General features: G+C 43.5%; 1 protein-coding gene across 7 annotated transcripts in view; it reads left to right on the top strand.

The window, feature by feature from the left end:
• Positions 1-19,350, top strand: part of mib1 (MIB E3 ubiquitin protein ligase 1) — a 48,040-nt gene that overhangs the window by 4,761 nt on the left and 23,929 nt on the right. For all 7 annotated transcript variants that reach the window (XM_058066446.1, XM_058066445.1, XM_058066444.1 and 4 more), the window contains exons 3-12: positions 1,891-2,020; positions 2,678-2,782; positions 4,346-4,412; positions 4,778-4,982; positions 5,077-5,260; positions 5,665-5,809; positions 5,898-6,031; positions 7,275-7,382; positions 7,465-7,662; positions 7,768-7,919. In XM_058066446.1, the coding sequence (XP_057922429.1) occupies positions 1,891-2,020; positions 2,678-2,782; positions 4,346-4,412; positions 4,778-4,982; positions 5,077-5,260; positions 5,665-5,809; positions 5,898-6,031; positions 7,275-7,382; positions 7,465-7,662; positions 7,768-7,919 (1,428 nt within the window). The remainder of the gene's footprint in view (positions 1-1,890; positions 2,021-2,677; positions 2,783-4,345; positions 4,413-4,777; positions 4,983-5,076; positions 5,261-5,664; positions 5,810-5,897; positions 6,032-7,274; positions 7,383-7,464; positions 7,663-7,767; positions 7,920-19,350) is intronic.

The following is a 19,350-nucleotide window of genomic DNA, read 5'->3' as shown; positions in this document are numbered from 1 at the left end:
AACCCCCCCCCAAGACAGATGGTGCACAAGTCACAATGGGTACTGGATCCCCCCCCCCCACAAAGCTCACAATGCTTTGCCAACGACGTGGGGCGGGGTGGGGGTGCTTCACCACATTAAGTTCTTTCAGTCAATTCTGACATTCTGACGAGGGAGTTCACAGCACAGAATGTTTTTTGATCGGGTGGACCTCCAGTATCCAGCTGCCATTTTTATTTATTTACATTTTAAATGCCATACGCTGTACTGTGACTACTTCAAAGGAAAGTTGAAAATGTATTTTCTGAAGGCCAACTAAAGAGGACAGTGTGTTCACTGGAAGCATGCAACAATTGAATCAAGGCTGTGAGGCCTGGAATGTGAAAACTCTAACAATTTAAAGGGACTGTTTCTTACAGTAACTCTGCATGGGCCGGTTACGGTTTGCTTTTTTTTTTTATAGCAAAGTCTGGAAATGTCACCTTTTCAAAACACAAAAATAGGCCGTCATAGTGTTTTTGCGGTATGAGATAGAGTTGGAGGTGCAGCACGGCCACTATGTGGAAATGCTTTGTCACATCCTGTGTTATTCCTCGCAGTAGGAATTGGGCTTCAATGTGCTCAAAACAACGGTGTTGCCAAAAGTCAAGCAACTCAACTGTCATGGCGTCGATAGCAGCGACGTTAACTGCCTCGTTGGCATTAAGTGGTGTCGATGAGATGTGTAGTCTCATAGAGTTCTACATCCTGTATTCTGTGGATTTAGTGTGTATTTCACCTGGCTTTGCCGATATTTAACTATACTTAACTTAGCTTTAACTATTTAAGTACATGTTCGAAAAGTTCTATTTATACTGTTAAAAAAACACTGTTCAACAGTTTTTTTCCACAATACTGTGAAACTGTGATTTTTGCCAAAGGAATCTCATATGCCTAGTATATGCAACATGCTCTGAATTGGGAAAAAAACAACAAAATTATCTGAATTATAAAAATGTCTGTAAATTTTTATTTCTTGGCTGTCACTCAATGTTGTCCCATAACACATACATGTACATAGTATGTGCACATACATGTACATAGTATGTGCACATACATAAAAGTCTCAGAGAAGCGACTTGGTTTGGTTCTGATAGGCCATGCATTCAATTATAGCTAATGTTAATAGCTAAACTTTGCCCAAATATTATCTGACAACAACTCTAACATATATTAGGGGCGCTTGTACCTTCACCCATTTTTTTTTTACACATCTTATTGGACTTTGTGGTGAAAAAAGTATTTTATGCTTTGAAGTACCTCCACATTAATGAGATATTGCTTATTCCTTGTTGAGTAATTCTTCCACTGTAGATGCTGTTGCCTCGACAGATACAGCGCAAATCCAGTCGATATCGATATGTTTTGATATCTGCTTAAAGTAAATATCAATATTTTAAAGATAGCGATATATCTCTCAGCTGTAGAAGGGGGCAAACAATTTTTCACACCACTGCAAAGGTGCCGTATGTTCAAATGTTTATCTTCCCTTAAATTTCTTCCATCTATTCATCCATTTTCCAAGTAAAAGACAACCATTTGCCAACAGTTTGGAGATCCAGGCATGCAGGGCACCTCCACAAGCTAGTGGAGTATACATTGAAAGTCGCGGCCAGAAGCTTGCAGAACACCTTCACAATGGTGCACTTCAGCCAATAAGAAACTTCCATTTGCTAAAGGTAAAAATAATTCACGCTGTTCAAACTATTACAGTTAATACACAGCGTTTTGAAGCGCATGAAGAGGTAGACAAGGTTGCCAGATGCAGGCTATTTATTTTTGTACACCACATACTGACTAGTGTGACAAGATGAGATTCAGGTATACATGTAACACCTCAGACAATGAAGCAGTTTTTCTTCTTCCAAACAGAGTGCTTCTGGAGTCGAGGCGCAAGTCAAAGAAAATCACCGCCAGAGGGATCTTCACTGGTGGCCGAGTGGTGCGAGGCGTGGACTGGCAGTGGGAAGACCAGGATGGAGGCAACGGAAGGAGAGGAAAGGTAACTTCCCAACTAATAGGATACGGGCGTACCTCTGTCTGTACTGTTACATTACCACATGACCTTGAGAATGTGTGATTCCCAAAAGTGACCTGTTTGACTCAAGGCCGTAAAAACAATAATAAAAAAGTAATTTAACTAGCTGTATAAATGGTGTCTTTGTATAAAGTGTGCCTTTGTTGTCTAGTACTGCACAACACCGTACTGTACTTTCTGATCATATTTTAGGAACCCCTCTCGGCAATTCAAGACTTCATTTTGCTGTGGTATTTAATGGCATATCCCATCACTATTTCATAGTGCTGGCAGCAGTAAGCGCTCCACAAAAACCAATATGGCATGTCCTGCTGCTTAGATGTGCTGTTAGTTTAGCGGGAATATTAACTAGGCCCATTAATCAATTACCTCTGGAAGGGCTTGGAAAATAAATGCGTTTACTGAGGGTGCATGTTTTAATGAATAAATTAATTCACTTTGGTGATGTTCATCTCGTGGCACATTCTCAATATTGTCTGTGACCAAGCAAGTGAATGCCAGCTTCACCTTGAAGCTTCTTCCTTAACCCTCGCTATGACCTTCGCTTGTATCACACAGTTTATTAGAACACTTATTTAGAATATTTGACTCTTTATAATTATCCTCTTTTTCCCTTAACAGGTGACCGAAATCCAGGACTGGAGTGCAGCCAGCCCCCACAGCGCTGCCTACGTTCTCTGGGACAATGGGGCCAAGAACCTGTACCGGGTTGGCTTTGAAGGAATGGTGAGAGCCACACAGACACACGCACACACAAGCCGTATCCCTCAGTGCTTCAGCTGTCAGATAACCTACGTGTTTGGTTCATTTTTTCTTTTTTTTGGGTGAGAGCCACAGTGTTTACATTTGCAGATATTGTCATAAAAATGATGTTAACTTGTAATTATCTGGGCTGTAACAAGATGGGTCTGAATTGCCCTACATTCCATTGTTTTCCTGTCACGGACATTGCTATTAGACAACTTTGGCTTGTGAACCAAAGTGGCCAAAATGAAACGGCTCAAAGAGGACCTATTATGCTTTTTCCACTTTTCTGACCTATAAATGTTGTTGGAATGTTGTTTTATCGTGTTAAGCTATGCCAAAGTTTGAGATAATTTGATTTGCACATTTATAAGTGATCCCTGAAAGAAGTTCAGGATTGCTCTGAATACTCAGTTAAGAGAGTTTTATCTCACTGTGATGTCACAGTGAACCGGGCTCCCTTATATGGGCTTGCCCAAGCACAAGCTGTACACTTGCCCTCCCCTCACTCTGCTGTTTGCCAAAGATTTCACCTTATTAGCACAGTGCAATGGGCTCCAGGAAATATTTGTTCAGGTTTGAGGAAAAGCCAACTTGCCGAAAGAGGCAGACATCAGGCAGAAGTGTTTGGAGTTGCAGATCCTTGACCAGCAAGAAAAAAATAAAGTGCCGAAGTATGACTACACGCATTAAAGGGGACCCATTATCTTCATTTTTGCCCGTTTTTATTGAGTTGTGGACTCCTATAGAGCAGCTACACATGATAACATGCACAGAAAGCGTTCTAGATGCACACAAATAAGAATCCAATTACGCGGCTGGCAATGATAAAATGATACTGTGTGTCTCAAACATCTGTGTAAGTACAAAGTATAGTGCAAAGCATGAAACCCTGGACTAATACAATTAGAAAACCATAAACTGAGCTAATTCAGCACATCACGCATGAATGAAATCCATTAGAAGTAGAGAGGAATGCAAGGCAAGTTTATTTATAAAGCATCGTTTGTCATTCCATAAAACACAAGGTCATTCAAAAATCCTTCCATGCAATTCCATAAATCAATCCATTAAAAATAGATCAGATAAATATAGATATTACCAGTTTCTGAAAAGTATTTGAAATTGGCGAGGTTTGTGAAAATATTTCTGTGTCCCAGTGGGGGCATGACAGAAAATATTGATCTACATTGTATTGTTTTTAGCATCTGGCAAGTGGCCCCCAGCATCATTCAGTTTTTCGGCATGCAACCCTCGCTGGGAAAAGTGTGGACACCACTAGCGTACACAATCAAAAGCTTGTTGCAGTAAGAGAGAGGAATGTTTAGTCCGCCTCCCTTGAACTCTGCCATACAGGCCATGTTACACACAGTCACGCAATGTAGTATCTCATTGTCCCGCCTCACTGCCATATCGCTGATATTGTTTGTTCCGAGAAAAACACACACTGGCGCTGCAGCTTAAACTGTCTGCAATATCTGTTTTTATTATGTATGGGTGCGCCCCCAGGCCACTGACTGAGCCTCTGCTTCTTGTCTCTCACAGTCGGATCTGAAATGTGTTCAGGATGCCAAAGGAGGGTCCTTTTACAGAGACCACTGTCCTGTGTTAGGTAAGTTGGACAGTGAGCCGTGCTCTTTGTCATCATTGCTGCTGTGGTGCAGCAAATTCTAGGACTGTAAGGGAATTTTTGGTGTAAATGACCACTAGATGGCAGCACCAACTTGTTTTCCTGTCTACCATATGGTGCAACTCTTTATTCCAAGAAGTTCTGGATTCATTGATGCCATATTGGCCTAAATTATAAAACCTCTTTTAGGAGTAAACGGTGCCATTATTCATGCATAAGGAAGCATATTATGGGCATTATTTGAAGTAAATGTAAACTTTCATAATACTGATTAAAGGATGGTGATTGATGTGCAAAATCATCATAGTCAATATAGTCATGATAACATTTTTACCTTTTTCTTGCAGGTGAGCAGAATGGCAACAGAAACCCTGGCGGTCTTCAGATTGGAGACCTGGTCAATATTGATTTGGACCTCGAGATTGTCCAGTCTCTCCAGCACGGCCACGGTGGATGGACTGATGGCATGTTCGAGACTCTTACCACCACAGGCACGGTGTGTGGCATCGATGAAGATCACGACATTGTGGTTCAGTATCCCAGTGGGAACAGGTGAGTCTTAAATATTGTCATTACAGCTGCTGATTTACTACAGAATTACCCCCTCACAACATGTTTGATTTTTTTTTTGTATGTGTGTCTGCAGGTGGACCTTCAACCCCGCCGTGCTGACCAAAGCCAATGTGGTGCGCAGCGGCGAAGTGGCTGCCGGGGCAGAGGGAGGCAGTTCTCAGTTTCTGGTTGGCGACCTGGTTCAGATTTGTTACGACATCGACCGCATCAAGCTGCTACAAAGAGGCCATGGAGAGTGGGCGGAGGCTATGCTGCCTGTAAGTACAGGGTTTCATTCATTCAGCAACAGAACCAGTGTTGTAATAGCTTATTTCACACCAATAGCTGAATAGCGTGACCACATTTTAACGTACGTGCAGTGGTCGATAAACCTGCCAGATGCTCACCACTCTTGATATTTTGAATGGAACTACTGCCATCTTGTGGAATTGAAACAATTACAGCAGGAGGTTGCCTACAGCTGCATATATTATTACTTGTTTTGGTCACTTTAAATAAATTTAATAAATACATTCTTAATAAATACATTATTCTTCTCACCTTTTCATTCCACCTGTATTTTTTTTACATAGTTTTTTAACCACAATTCCTCTCTGTGTATGTTTATATTAGCCCTCAGACGACTGTTATTGTGTCGTTAATGTGTTACATTTATCAACAGACTCTTGGGAAGGTGGGGCGTGTGCAGCAGATCTATTCTGACAGTGACCTGAAGGTTGAGGTTTGCGGGACATCATGGACGTACAATCCCGCCGCCGTTACCAAGATTGCTCCCTCGGGGTCCGCTGTTAGCAACGCTTCGGGAGGTTCGTACAGCCGATTCCCTCTGCCATTATTTAATGACACTAACACAACATCCCATCATGACGTTTTTCCCCTTTCTGCTTTTGCCAGAGCGTCTTTCTCAGTTGCTGAAGAAGCTGTTTGAGACACAGGAGTCCGGCGATATCAACGAGGAGCTGGTCAAGGCTGCAGCCAATGGAGATCTGGCCAAGGTGGAGGACATTTTAAAGAGACCTGATGTTGACGTAAGTGTTTCAGCTACCACCTGGTGGCACTCATCGTTTTTATCAAGGCTGCTTTCGAAACCGACCGCAAGTCACTGCAAATTTCATACTTTGGGAACAGGTTTTTATATTTCTATTTGTCAGTTAGCAATTTTGTTACAGCTGGCTTGTGCATTTTAATGTGAAGAGGCTTAGCTTGGGGCCTCAGGCTTTGGGTGTGATTTCATCTTGGGAGATTTAATTGTGGAAACGGTACTTTTTTCTTTTTTTTAAAGTATGTCGGAAATATTAGTCATTCCCCTCATTAGCCTTTTGGACTATGTTTGGCAGCCGCACAGGAGACGCAGCTGGCTGCTGAAGGGCAAAAGTTTACAGCCTCCAAATTTGAGGCTAAACTCTGTTCTTCTCTCTGACTCTGAGGTGCAGACATTGAATTAGACAAGGACCCAGCTGGATATCTGGGCTTTGGAGGAGAACACACGTTATCGTGAAATTAATATTGTGAAACACACGCACTTAATGACTGACCTTGATAGTACGACATATCAGTTGATAATTCCGATGTTAAAATGTAGATTATCTCTCATTGGTGCACAAATAGTCCTGACCGCACACCGCTCTCATCCCAGTATATTGGGGCTGAATGTCTCCAAGGAGAGGGCTGAGATCCTCCCACTTCTGCATCCTCCTCCTCAATCTGAAAAGCATTACCGCAGGGCCCAGAGGAGGCACAAAGCGCATTGGTGTGCACTGCAGCACAAACCTGATTCACTCACTAGAAGCCAGTTGAGATGTGCGCACTTTGTGTGTGAGTGTGTGTGCACGCACGTGCTTTGTATGCAGCCTGACTCAGCCTGCCAGCCATAGGAAACTCCAGTTTGCCAGACAGAAGAAGCTTGCTCAGATTATTACTGGTTACACTTAGTTTGCATTATTGACTTAAGTCACAGAGAGAGTATGATAACTAACTGTGTGTGTGTGTGTGTGTGTATGTCTGTGTAATGGTTGGCCATATACCCCACTGCCTTTCATTGAAATTATTTGTTTAAAGCTGAGCACACAAAGCCTGCCCGTGATCCGCCTGCCAGGACAAGAGATGTCTGGAGACTCCCAAATGAGTCTTCATGAATATTTATGCCCTAAGTTTTTGCTGCACGGCGATGAAACATGGCCATGCATGCAGACTCTGATGTTCAATACAGTTAATTGAGTGGACACATATTTGAACACTAAGCATGATAATGACATCTGACTGTTCTTGCAGGTGAACGGGCAGTGTGCTGGACACACGGCTATGCAGGCGGCTAGTCAGAATGGCCACGTGGACGTCCTGAAGCTGCTGCTCAAGCACAACGTTGATCTGGAGGCCGAGGTTAGCATGATGAGGTGTTTTCGTGAAGTCAAACATTTTGTTGACGTGCCACACCTTACCACTGGTGGTGTACCGTACTTAGGACAAAGATGGGGATCGGGCAGTGCATCACGCAGCCTTCGGAGACGAGGGCTCTGTCATTGAGGTACTGCAACGGGGCGGCGCTGACCTGAATGCCAGGAACAAGCGCAGGCAGACTCCGTTACACATAGCTGTCAACAAGGGCCACTTGCAGGTGGTGAAAACCCTGCTGGACTTTGGCTGCCACCCCAGCCTCCAGGTATCTCGCAACAATTAAATGAATGCAAATTTATCATTTGCCCTGTTAGAATTGAATCAAAGCTAATGTAGCGCAAGCTGTTGTAACACAAGTTTTCTTTTATAGGATTCAGAGGGAGACACACCCCTGCACGACGCCATCAGCAAGAAGAGGGATGACATGCTGTCAGTGCTGCTGGAGGCCGGCGCAGATGTCACCATCACAAACAATAACGGCTTCAACGCCTTGCACCACGCCGCTTTGCGAGGAAACCCCAGGTATGGAACCTTTAAACCTGAATTATGCTCCTGGAAGACGCTGGCATACATTATGTCGGCTCATCCCTGCCACGCCAAACCCTCCTGTGTAGCTTGAAGTGTGCCTCCCAAAACTAAATCTCACCTCACGTTATCCACTGTAAAGTCTGCAATTGGTAATTTTTTATTGTTACGTTATTCTTGTGTGTACGCAACGAGAGTGCAGCCCGCCCGTGTGACCATGGATCAACATTTGCACGAAAAAACACATGGATCCAGCTCTCACTAACACTCGCTTTCGTTCTTTAATTACCATTCTTCTCTGGCGACAAAGAACTAACAAGCTAAATAGTTGAGGAGCGTTGTGGTTGATCACTGAGATGACTCTCAGTGCCTAGCCTTTCGGCAGAGAATCGTACGTCACTCCCTCAACCCCAGCAAAGAGCCTCAAAAGGATCAAGTTGGAGAGCTGGTCGACAGGACGGTTGATTATACAGAATCATAATCTAGTCTATACCTGTGTCTCATCTGCTCGCCATCTGCAAGGACACTTGCAATGTCGTTATTTTTTAACTTTCAAATTACATTGACAGAAATCCAGCCTCAAACCCTGTAAAGCCCTGTACGTTTTCTTGCGTTCACAAGCCAGCAGCATCATAGATAAATAATAGACCTGAAGAAAAATTATTGCCCCTGGGATCCTTTTTGATTTCTGTCGACAAAACCTTTTAATTGGATTTTCATTCAGACTGCTCTGTGTGCATTTCACGTTTACAGACCTCAGTGTTTAATTTTTAGCTCAGAATCTATACATAAACCAGTGATTCATCTCTAGTGACCTTGCACTTTACAGTATCAGTATGAAGGAAAGATAAAATCTGTCAATAATACAATATGCTTTGCTTCTTCCCAGTGGTCTATGAAACCTTGAAAGAATAGTTTTTTGTGGTGGTGGTGTTGATAGCCTTTCAATTGTTCATGTACATACTCTGCGGTGTGACCAGAGGCTGCTAAAGCGACTGGCTGGGCATTAGTGGTTGTCCTTGACTGTGTCTATTTTTGTCTCCAGCAAACTTACTTGTTGGTTTATTTTTGTATTTGACCACCAGCTTTTAAAGGTGCCTTCCAGAGACCCCCCTTATGGACATTGTAGAGTCAGGGTTGTAGAGCTTTCCGAGCACCCTTGCAATCAAGTTGTGATTATCCCAGCCTGAATGGCATTCCCCTTCCTTGGCATTATTTCATTAGCATAAGCAACTATGGAACATCTGCCTGCAGCCAGGCTCTGTAGACTTGTGCTAACCTGCCGAATAAGTTTGTCAACACTCCAGTTTCCTCTGCGTCAGACTCATCAAACGGCACATAAAAAGCTAAAAAGACATTGTACATTAAAGTTTAAAGTATCAAGACTTTAATCTTGATTGTAAAAGAGATTGGAGGTGTTTAAAGACAATTGGTTGGGGTTTTTTTCAGCGTTAAAAAGAAAATAGACGCTAATAAAAGAATGGGTAGATAAAACGGGGGTACAAGTTAAAAGCCTACAGGGAGCATAATCTAATCTTTTACTGCATGTATTTGCATCCCCTTCTGCCATATACAACTTTCCTGTGATGTTCTTCTCAACGGGCCTGTCCATGAGTGGTGTGATGAGACGGTGATAAACTGCAGTGTTCTGCCCCTTGCCTCACTGGAAAGCAATCACTTATTCCATGCACATACCTCCCTCCGTTTTCTCCTTTATTTATTTAAAGAAGGTCTCGAGCTGGCAGAGGTGGACTTGAAATTGCTTGCTTGCATAAAGTACATATAGTTTGTTGTGGTTTATGTTTGTACAGCAGGATTTAGATTGTAAAGGAAGGAGAATTGCGGGTTCAGTGGAGGACTCAAGTTGGAGATGAAAAATGCTGGAGTGCAGCAGTACTGTGTCAAAGCCCCTGTTGTGTGTGTGTGTGTGTGTGTGTGCGCGTGTGTGAATGTATGTGTTGCCAACCCCCCCCCAACCCCACCTCAGAGACAAGAAGATATACGTCCCCCTTCTATAGTCTGCCCATTTACTTTTATTTCACGCTCCAGCTCCTCCAATATCAGTGAGCCAGGCCACGAGTCCTGAAGCCCTCTAAAATCTCTCCCCCGGGCTGAGGCTAAACTACCTACCTGGTGTGTTTTCTGCAGTTGTTTCGAATGATTTTTTTTCAAAACGTACCCTTGATGTACTTCACGAAAAAGTGCTTGGAAATATTGTAACTGATCTGAGGCCCTTAAGATTATGGACATGAAAGAGAACCCCAACATGCCCAGTGTAGTCTAATAACTTGCCTTTTAATTCAGTGTGTAATAATACTATATTAACCACCGTAATAATCTTTTTATCGTTAAACACATAATTTTTATGCCAGGAAGTGATGTAAATTTAAATAATCTCTTCCATAGTCCAACTATCACCCTTTTAAAATCTCCCCTACTTGTACACTGAACACCTGCAGATGTGATCAAACTCGGCTAAATCACGTAAAGTTACAGGGAGTGCTTTTAGAGCATTGTTGAGCTGTGTAAGAAATGTCTACTCATCCTGTTTTATGGGGATCAGAGTGGTGTTTTTAATAAAATAATAGTCCAGTCAAACAGCAGTGGCGAATATGTTAACAAATGTTCATCTTTTTGTGTGCAGCGGTTTAGGAGTAGAAGAGTTACACCATGGGGTGCTGTTTTTAGTGCTATATTCATGTTCTTCCTCTTAAGACTCTCTTAAGTTTGTTGAGGCTAGGCCACCTGTGCTTTTTTTCCCCCTCAAAGGTCGTTATCAGTTACATATTTCCAGAGAATTTACATTTGAATTCATTATGCATTTTTCTAAAATTTGCAAACACATAGCGATGTCCTCATTTTTTTATCATAGCAAATGTGTTTTTGAAAAGCACTTTTCTCGGGTGTGTTTAGTACGGCCCGTCATAAGAGCCTGGCTCATCTCTTGTCTTTACCCCCGGGCTGCTGGTAGCAGGTACCTGCTAGAAAACTGTAAACAGTACGATTAATAGCGCAGTGACTCATAAACGGGGATCCAAACAAGCCCTGCAGTGGTCGGTCTGTGCCGTTTGAGCATGTCACTTCCCTGTAATGTTTGTGCTCTATCATTGTATTTCTTTAATATGATGACATTCACTGTTCATCCACAATTCAGTGTTACTTCCAGAACAGTAAGCAGAGTAAATGGGCACGTGTGCAAATAGTTGCGGTTGATAATATAAATAAGTAGTACATACTGCACGTACCGGTCAGCTTGTGGAGGGTGGGGTTGTGTGTTGTTAAATGAGCTTATATTAGTAATAGGCTAATATTAGTGTCGATTTGTACCCATGTATGTTTTAAGCGTGCGGAGACAGCAAAAATGTTAATTCAAGACGCATGTAGAGGGTGACAGTCTAAGCAAAAGTGAGAGTACCTTGTTTTACATGGCCCTCACATCCCTGTTGGGTTGCATTAACCGTTTCCTTTTTTCCTGTTGAGTGATGCTGCCCACTGCATAATCGACTGTTAGCATCCGGTCATTTAAGGAGGCATCTTACACTTTTGCACAAGGGGTCCTAAAACAGCATAAGCCACATGTTAGCCCCTGCTATTTTTGAATATTCCACCAACGATAAGTGCGGTCAGAATACCAATTCTATCAAGAGAAAGGACAGAAAGGGCAGTGGACCACACCAAAAGTTTGAATCTGTGGAACTTTATTATTATTTTTTTCCCACAAATGAGACATTTAGCATTGAACAATCACAGGACACTGTAGATGTGGATAGTAATACCTCAGTCATCACTGAGGCATCAATGGAGTCCCTGCAGTCATCAAAGCATAGCTACAGCTGGTTGAAGGGGACCAAATCCATTCAAGAGGTGATTTGGTTCCATTTTACCAGCTTTAGCAAAGCATTGTGGGGATTTCTCTCTCTCTCTTTCCCGCCCGTTCTTCTCAGCAACACATCAGAGAGCTGCAGGAAAGGCAACCTTTCAAAGTTATGTCCAACAGAACCAGAGTGTCCTATTAAAACCACCACAAATTGTACTGCTTTTTCTCTTGCTTCCTCACCTTCACCCCCACTACCACCCCCACCACTTGACACATTTAGCCACAGCAACACCTATAACACATAGGTACACTTAATCAGCCCAGCGCTGCTTTCTCCTTTGAGGCTGTTCATCCTCCTTGTTTTAAGTCGTCCAAGTTCAAATAACAAAACTGCTTTGCGGTTTGAAAAAAAAAAGCAAGGGAAAATAATAATGTTTGGCTGTGCACTTGAGTCAAATGTCCGGGAGTCATGAAGCAATTACAGCCTCTGACAGATGAGCCCTTTGCTGCAAGTGGGCTGCCTGCTCTGGTCACTTAGACGGCCTCCTGGCACATTCAGAGACGTAGCCGTGCACACACATGTACACATTCACACTTGTACGTTTCACGCAATCCTCTCTGGTGTTGCGACAACATTAATTTAAGTCAGTCATCTTATGTCCTGCTAACTGATTTGCAGTATGCAATATATGGCCTGATTAGTGACTGACAAACTCTTCATGGGCTTGGCTTTACGCTAGTAACATACTGTATTAAATAGCAGCCACTCAATCAATCAGAAAGTCTTTTTTATGCTTTTGCATGCATGTTCCTGACCATTAATTATACTGCTACTGCTGTAAGCAATAATGTTAACTTAGTGATGCATTTTTTTGTGCCGCAAAATGTATCTACTACTACTACCTCCATTATTAGTATAATACATATATATTTATGTTAGGTTTATTAATAGTTATTAAAAGAAATATCTCCAGGATGTGTTCACCCCCCTAAATAATGTTGATTTTACGGACAAGTATTTTTAAAGAATATTGTAGTATGTTAAATATGAATTTTAATTATAATTGAATAATTATATTTAATTAGTATTATTACTTTAATTATTTTTAATCTTCTTTATCATATTAATTGCATCCTGAAACATTTTATTATTTACATTTTTGTGGATGTATTTATTTTTCGCCTAGTTATTTTAAGGTGTGCATTCTTTGAGAAACATTTACATGACATAATTTCAAAAGTGGAACATGTATTAACATGTATTAACATGTATGACATGTATCATCAGTAGTAATATTTTGTTTTCTATTATGATGAATTGTTTTTTTGGTTTGTTTTTGCATTTGTCGGGAAACTGAAACGTGTGTTTAGATATCAACTAGTGCTTTTTACTCGTATACTCTTATTTTGTGAGGGTGTAGTCCGTTTGTAATTATTTAATTTTTTTTTTGTTTCTGTCCGCCAAGGCGCAAGTCAGTTTCTCAAAGTGTCCCATAACAGCTGAGGCTTATATGCATAGCTTGTAGACAACTATGGAGGTCAGCATCAGGCCAGCTCGACAACAAATGCAGTTCTATTTGTAACAAACATATGCACATTCATGTTTGCTCACCCACGGACAAACTTAAGAGTCAGGTAGCCAGGCCTGCTTGCTCACCTCGTCTTAAGGCCCATAACAGGGCAAAAGCACGGGTGGCGGGGGGTCACGGACAGGCACTGAGCATTTGATAATGTCAGCATCTGCTGTGTTTGTCACTCAGGCAGCCGCTTGTCGCTACTGGAGGCCTTGTAGGAAGGCACACTGCTATGCTTGCACTGGAAAGTAAAAGAAATGAAGTGTGAAAAGGCTGCACTTGTCAAAAAACAAATAACAGATTACATTTTAGAGTTGTCTGTGTGACCTTGCCTCATGATAAACTGTTAGCCGTCGTAGCCATTAAAGTACATTTACATAGCCATGAGTCACTGATTACACTCACACATTTTTGTGAGATTAAAAACACTGCATTTAAATTTAAATATTATTATATCTTTGTTGTCGAAATATATTTGAAAACAATTTCCGAGGTAAGCCCCTGCTAAAACTGTTACATGATCTGTCAGTGATCACAGCAGAGAGGTGGGGTGGGGGGGTGAGAATAGGTGAGAGTTCGAGATATGAATAGCTAGCAGTACAAACTGTGCACTCCCTCCCCTTCCCTGACTTTATTTCACCCTGCGCCTCTCTGCCATATTGTGTTTTCTTTGACAATTGGAATCAGCTGACAGGCCAGAGTTGATCCCGCATTGTCACTTTCTTTTTTTGATGCGCTAATCTGACTGCCACGCGGCCCCCGGCAAAGCATTTGGCAAGCATAGCAAACGTGGACAATGAGAGGGGCAAAGGGGGGCAGGCAGATCGGCGTGTGGTGGGGGGGGGGGGTTGAGGGGTGAACAGCAGCATAACGGGAGGCCAGTCCTGGTTAAACACACAAGTTGTTGAAGTTATATGATGCAACCATACGAATACCCTGCTAGCTTGCTCCGGTCTGACCACTCAGCAACTATTCCAACAATGGCGGTCCTTTGGTCCAAATTCACCTAGTTTTTTTTTCTCTTGAGCCATGTAAAAAGATTATGGCATTAAGTGGTAACTCCAGCATACCACTCAGCGCTAGCTAGAGGTGGTGGTGCTACATTGCAGCTGGATGACTGCAGCACAGAAAAAGGCCCGGTGATGTCACACAGCCACGTTTTGCCCTCACTTTAAGTGTCGGAGGGTAAAGCACTTATCTAAACTGCCACCACCATTGTCACTATATTTTACGCTAATCTACATAATTGTCCAATGAACTGTCGGCGTATCCTGCATGAGAGATTTTTATTGGCCAAGTCAGCCAGTTTGCGAAAGCAGCGAGCTCCCTACAGCGATTATTGCTGCAGTGAGACTGCCCAGAGACAGTATAGCTAATGCATGAGCCTTACATCCCATAAGCATTCTCTCTCCCCTCTCTCTGTGTACTCTTCCTCCTCTTGCGCAATTATCACAGCCTGCAAAAAAGCACAAGGCATCATTTTCCTTGAGCGAGGATGTTCACCTCACTAAGAATACATACTTCTTTACATTCCATAGCTGTCATATGTCCATATGGGTACATAAAGAAGTATGTGCACTAAGGAGGCAGTCTTGACACCACATGAAATTCTCTCACCTTTGGCCAACACAGAGAAGTTATGAGCGGAACAATTTTTCTCTCACCGGTTTCCCTCCCAAGTATGGTAGTCTGCACTGTAAGGTGACTTTGAGTGTAAATTCACTTCAACACTCCAGGCTTTCCATGTAAGGCTGAACAGGCTGTCCCCCCAACCTCCCTCCGCCGCCCCACAGCAGCGCTTTCGTAGTCCATACCATAGTCGACTATCCCAGTGACCCCTGCTGTCCTCCAGACAGAAAGAAACCAGGAGGGATCAGGATTGGGGTGCTTTTTTTGGGAAAAAAAAGAGTAAAAACGACCAAGTTGGTTATAGCTGCTGCCTGGAGAAGAGTGTCCTTCTTGTGTGCTGGAAGGTTCCTCTGCATGCACCTTGTCTTATATGACGGCCTCTGCTGAGTCCACGGTGCTGGGTTGCACCTACCCCCGTCTCAATGACCATACTTATCATTTTCACTTCTCCCTCCCTCCTCTTCCTGTGGCTGTCACTCTGCAACGCCATAACGTTAACCTCCACTCCTCTTCCTCCTCCTCCCTCACGTCACTTTTGTTTCAGCGACGCCCCCGGTTGCTCTCCGCTGCGTTTGCTGATGTTTGAAAACAAGGGTGATCCAAGTGGAACAGGAAGCTTTTGTGAGTGGGATTTGGGCTTTGGGCACACAGGCAGGCCATAGGTCACATGAAGGCGCTAATGCCCACTCAGCGCTTGTGGATTGGCGGGGGCCCCCCATTTCACTCTTACCATATTTTTTGTACTTGGGGCCATCCTTCACTCCTCCACCTGTCTATATTTATAGGGAAACCAGCTGTTTCTCCGCAGAGGGGGTTGGTGCACACCAGCAGATCAATATCCATTTGCACCACAGTGAGAAATGTTCAGTAGGCCTCTAATGAATATTTGCCCCAGTCCAACACATTCCACAAGTTGACACTAATCTCGTCAGTAGGCTGAATGCTCGGGCAATGGAAAATAAACCAAGGAGGCTTATGAGTGTGGAGATAAACAAGAAAATGTGTTGTTTTTTTGCGGTGTTAGATATTGCAGTTAGAAGTGACGGATGATTTTGGGTTGGGTAGGTCGTGTCCTTAAAGGTTTGGGAGATGTCACAGATGTCACCTTAGAGGTGATGAGCAAAAACAGAGGAGTGAAATTTCTCGATGGAGGTTGTGGGGGTGGTGAATTAACCTCTGTGGTTGTTGTATCGGTTGTGCTTTGGGCCATGGTACTGCAGTGTTGTAGTCTCTTACAGGTACTCAATAAAGTAGGTTGCTAGCTTTTGTTATAATGCAGGTTCAGCCATACCCCATTATTCCACACCCTCCCATCCGTTCATCCATACGTCTGTTTTTCCTCACCCCCCCAACATCTGTGTTAATACACTTCTCACAGCTGTGTTCCGTCAATCCTCTTTCCCCTCCCCGTTCATAACTCCTGACCTGTGTGCTCTTCATTATTCTGATGCCTCATCATCCCTCTGGTCGCCACATTCCATTTTTCCACCCCAAGCAGCCTGGTGTGTCCTTAAACTTACCTCCCGTCAATTAAGGAAGGCAGCGACCTTCCCTGCCCCGTGGTGTAATTTTTAGAAAAAAAGTGCTCTGATAATCCCATCAAGTGGGGAAAAAGTGTTAATAAAAAACAAAAAGTATGTCCCAGTCAATTTTAGCATCCATCCATGATCACTGTGCCTTAGAAGATGCATGGGCGCAGAGGACAAATTGAAGCTGACAGCAGGTGCCGGCGCAGGTTTGAGTTAACAAGTCCGTCATTAGATAGCGGCAAGACTGCAACCACAATGCCTAATGAGCCAAAGAAGCCGTGCTGCAGCAGCAGCAGCAGCAGCATGTCCGGTCAGTGCCAGAAACAGACAGAGCGAGGTGGTGGGGGGAGAGACCAACGCTAGGGAGGGAGGGAGTGAAGGAGAAAGATGAGAGAGATAGTGTAGACAGTGCAGAAAAGGGCTTAAATCCATGTGGACCATCCTGCATCCTCTTCCTCTCTGGTTACTTTTTCCTCTTCACGTCTTCTAAGAAAACAGGAAAGACGTGTTGTCTGGTTAAGTTCTGTCCCGGCATTGCTGCAGAACACTACATTCCACCCTCCGCCCCTCGCATACACACATGCACACACACCCCTTCTTTTTGATGATGCGACTCACAGGCAAACCAAGTGGTTACTAACTGATAGCATCCGAACAGGAGAGAGGGTGAGAGAGAGAGGCCCATCAGGGGTGAACTCCATCCAAATATTACCTGTCAGATGAGCTTCTTATCACAGCATCCTTCCCTGTCCTCCTCCTTTTTTGTGACGCTTTAGTGAAGAGAACCATAATGACCTAAAGAGCGCTCCAGCTGCTGCAGCCATGGTGTGTGCCGGGTGCACGCCTGACTCGCTGAATCAGCTTCTATCATTGGGGGGAGGGAGGTGGCGGATGAGTGCCAGAGTTGGCGACGGGAGGGGTGGGAGTCGGGTGGTGGCAGGTCGGAGGGGCAAGCAGCCACGTGCGCACATTCCCACACAAAAAAGTCCTACCTTCACAGGACTGGCTGATCTGCCTTTTGGAGAGAAAAGGAAACGGGTATGAAAAAAAAATCTGCACTCTTCTCTCCATCATTCTAAAAACAAGAAGTCAGGAGGATGACCTGGACGATTGAGCGGGCTTAAAATTGTGTACCAAGCATCCTCCTGCTCTTACCGTTTTCATATTCCACAAACACACTCAGCGCTACAGCTTTATCTGGCTGTTGAGATGCACTTTTGTCACTCAGCCTAACTCCAGGCTTGGGAGTCTGCTCTGAATATTTGACAAGCAAATTTTTTTAGCAAGGCCCTTTTAAAAAAAAAGAACCGATAGGAGACAGGTATAGTTTGAATAATAAAATTTGGATCCAGGCTAATATTGGCAGTTTGGGAAGTAGGTATTTTGGTTGGTTTGGTTGTGGTTTAACATGTTTCAGGAGAAATGTAGTTCATCACTCTGACTTAATACAACAAAGTACAACAAAATATCCAGGGTTCCTACGCTAGATTGGAAAATATGTAAGAAACTAAGGAAAATATGGATTTTGATTTGACATTTCTTGTTCTGGAAAAAGTTTGGAAAATGGAAATTCAAATATGAAAAATATTAACATTAACACAAGACTGTTACCACCGTTATGTTTTCTAAAATCAAATTATGATTAACACAAAGATAATATGGCGTTGCCAATTAACCTAGCATGTTTTTGGAATGTGGGCGACAACTGGAGTACCTAAAGAAAACCCACGCATGCACGGGGGGACATGCAAACTCCACACAGAGATGCCCGAGGAGGGCGGAATCGAACTCGGGTCTCCTAGCTTATTTGTTAACATTCATTCATTTTCTACCGCTTTTCCTCACGAGGGTCGCAGGGGGTGCTGGAGCCTATCCCAGCTGTCTTTGGGCAAGAGGCGGGGTACACCCTGGACCCTGGACTGATCGCCAGCCAATCACAGGGCATATATAGACAAACAACCATTCACACTCCATTCACAACCATTCATACCTATGGACAATTTGGAGTCGCCAATTAACCTAGCATGTTTTTGGAATGTGGGAGGAAACCGGAGTACCCGGAGAAAACCCATGCATGCACGGGGAGAACATGCAGACTCCACACAGAGATGGCCAAGGGTGGAATTGAACCCTGGTCTCCTAGCTGTGAGGTCTGCGCGCTAACCACTCGACCGCCGTGCCGCCCATTTGTTAACATGATTATGTTAAATATATATAATAGTGCCAGTTAAAATGCTCATTAGAATATTAATATGCAAAGTTTTGAAAACATTTAGTCTTTATTTTGTTAATGTTCTCAGTTAATAAATCTTGACCCTTAAAAACAAACCATAAATTTGGAAATATGCCGAAATAGTATCTCCAATTTGGTATTGAGCAATGTAAGCCTTGTTGGAGGTCTGCTGTGTGCCATTTTAGTCTAACATTGCATCATAGCACGGCATAGAATAGTTAAAAAGTCAAAGACAGTGGTCCAGAGAGTGCAGTAAGAAGACGACAGTGACGGCTAATAAGGGACAAGGGGCCAAGATGGCAGCAGCTTTAGCACATTGTGTGAAGCCAAGCATTGGAAACATGCCTCAGCGCTTGTTGCTGGGCTGCTCCTGTGTCTTGTCCCACCAACCCTCCCTGACCATATTTAGTCACGCTGGGCAAAAAATAGTTCAGCGCTGTGCTCCACTCCACACACACCTTCACTCCTCGACTCCCACCCCCCACCCTCTTCTGCAACTGTTGGCTGCAGTATCCGGGAAGCCTTGCTCCGGCTCCCTGCCTATCGATTCCACCGGGCTGGAAGCAGAGATGAATGCTAGGTTAGCTTGTGCTACCATTTGCCGCTCTATTTTTAGTGGTGCCAAATAAAGTGGTCTCTCATGCTT

The sequence above is a fragment of the Doryrhamphus excisus genome, chromosome 3 (genome assembly GCF_030265055.1).
Source record: "Doryrhamphus excisus isolate RoL2022-K1 chromosome 3, RoL_Dexc_1.0, whole genome shotgun sequence".
Lineage (NCBI taxonomy): Eukaryota > Metazoa > Chordata > Actinopteri > Syngnathiformes > Syngnathidae > Doryrhamphus > Doryrhamphus excisus.
The sequence above is the reverse complement of the archived record's forward strand: the minus strand, read 5'-3'. Positions and strand labels throughout refer to the sequence as shown.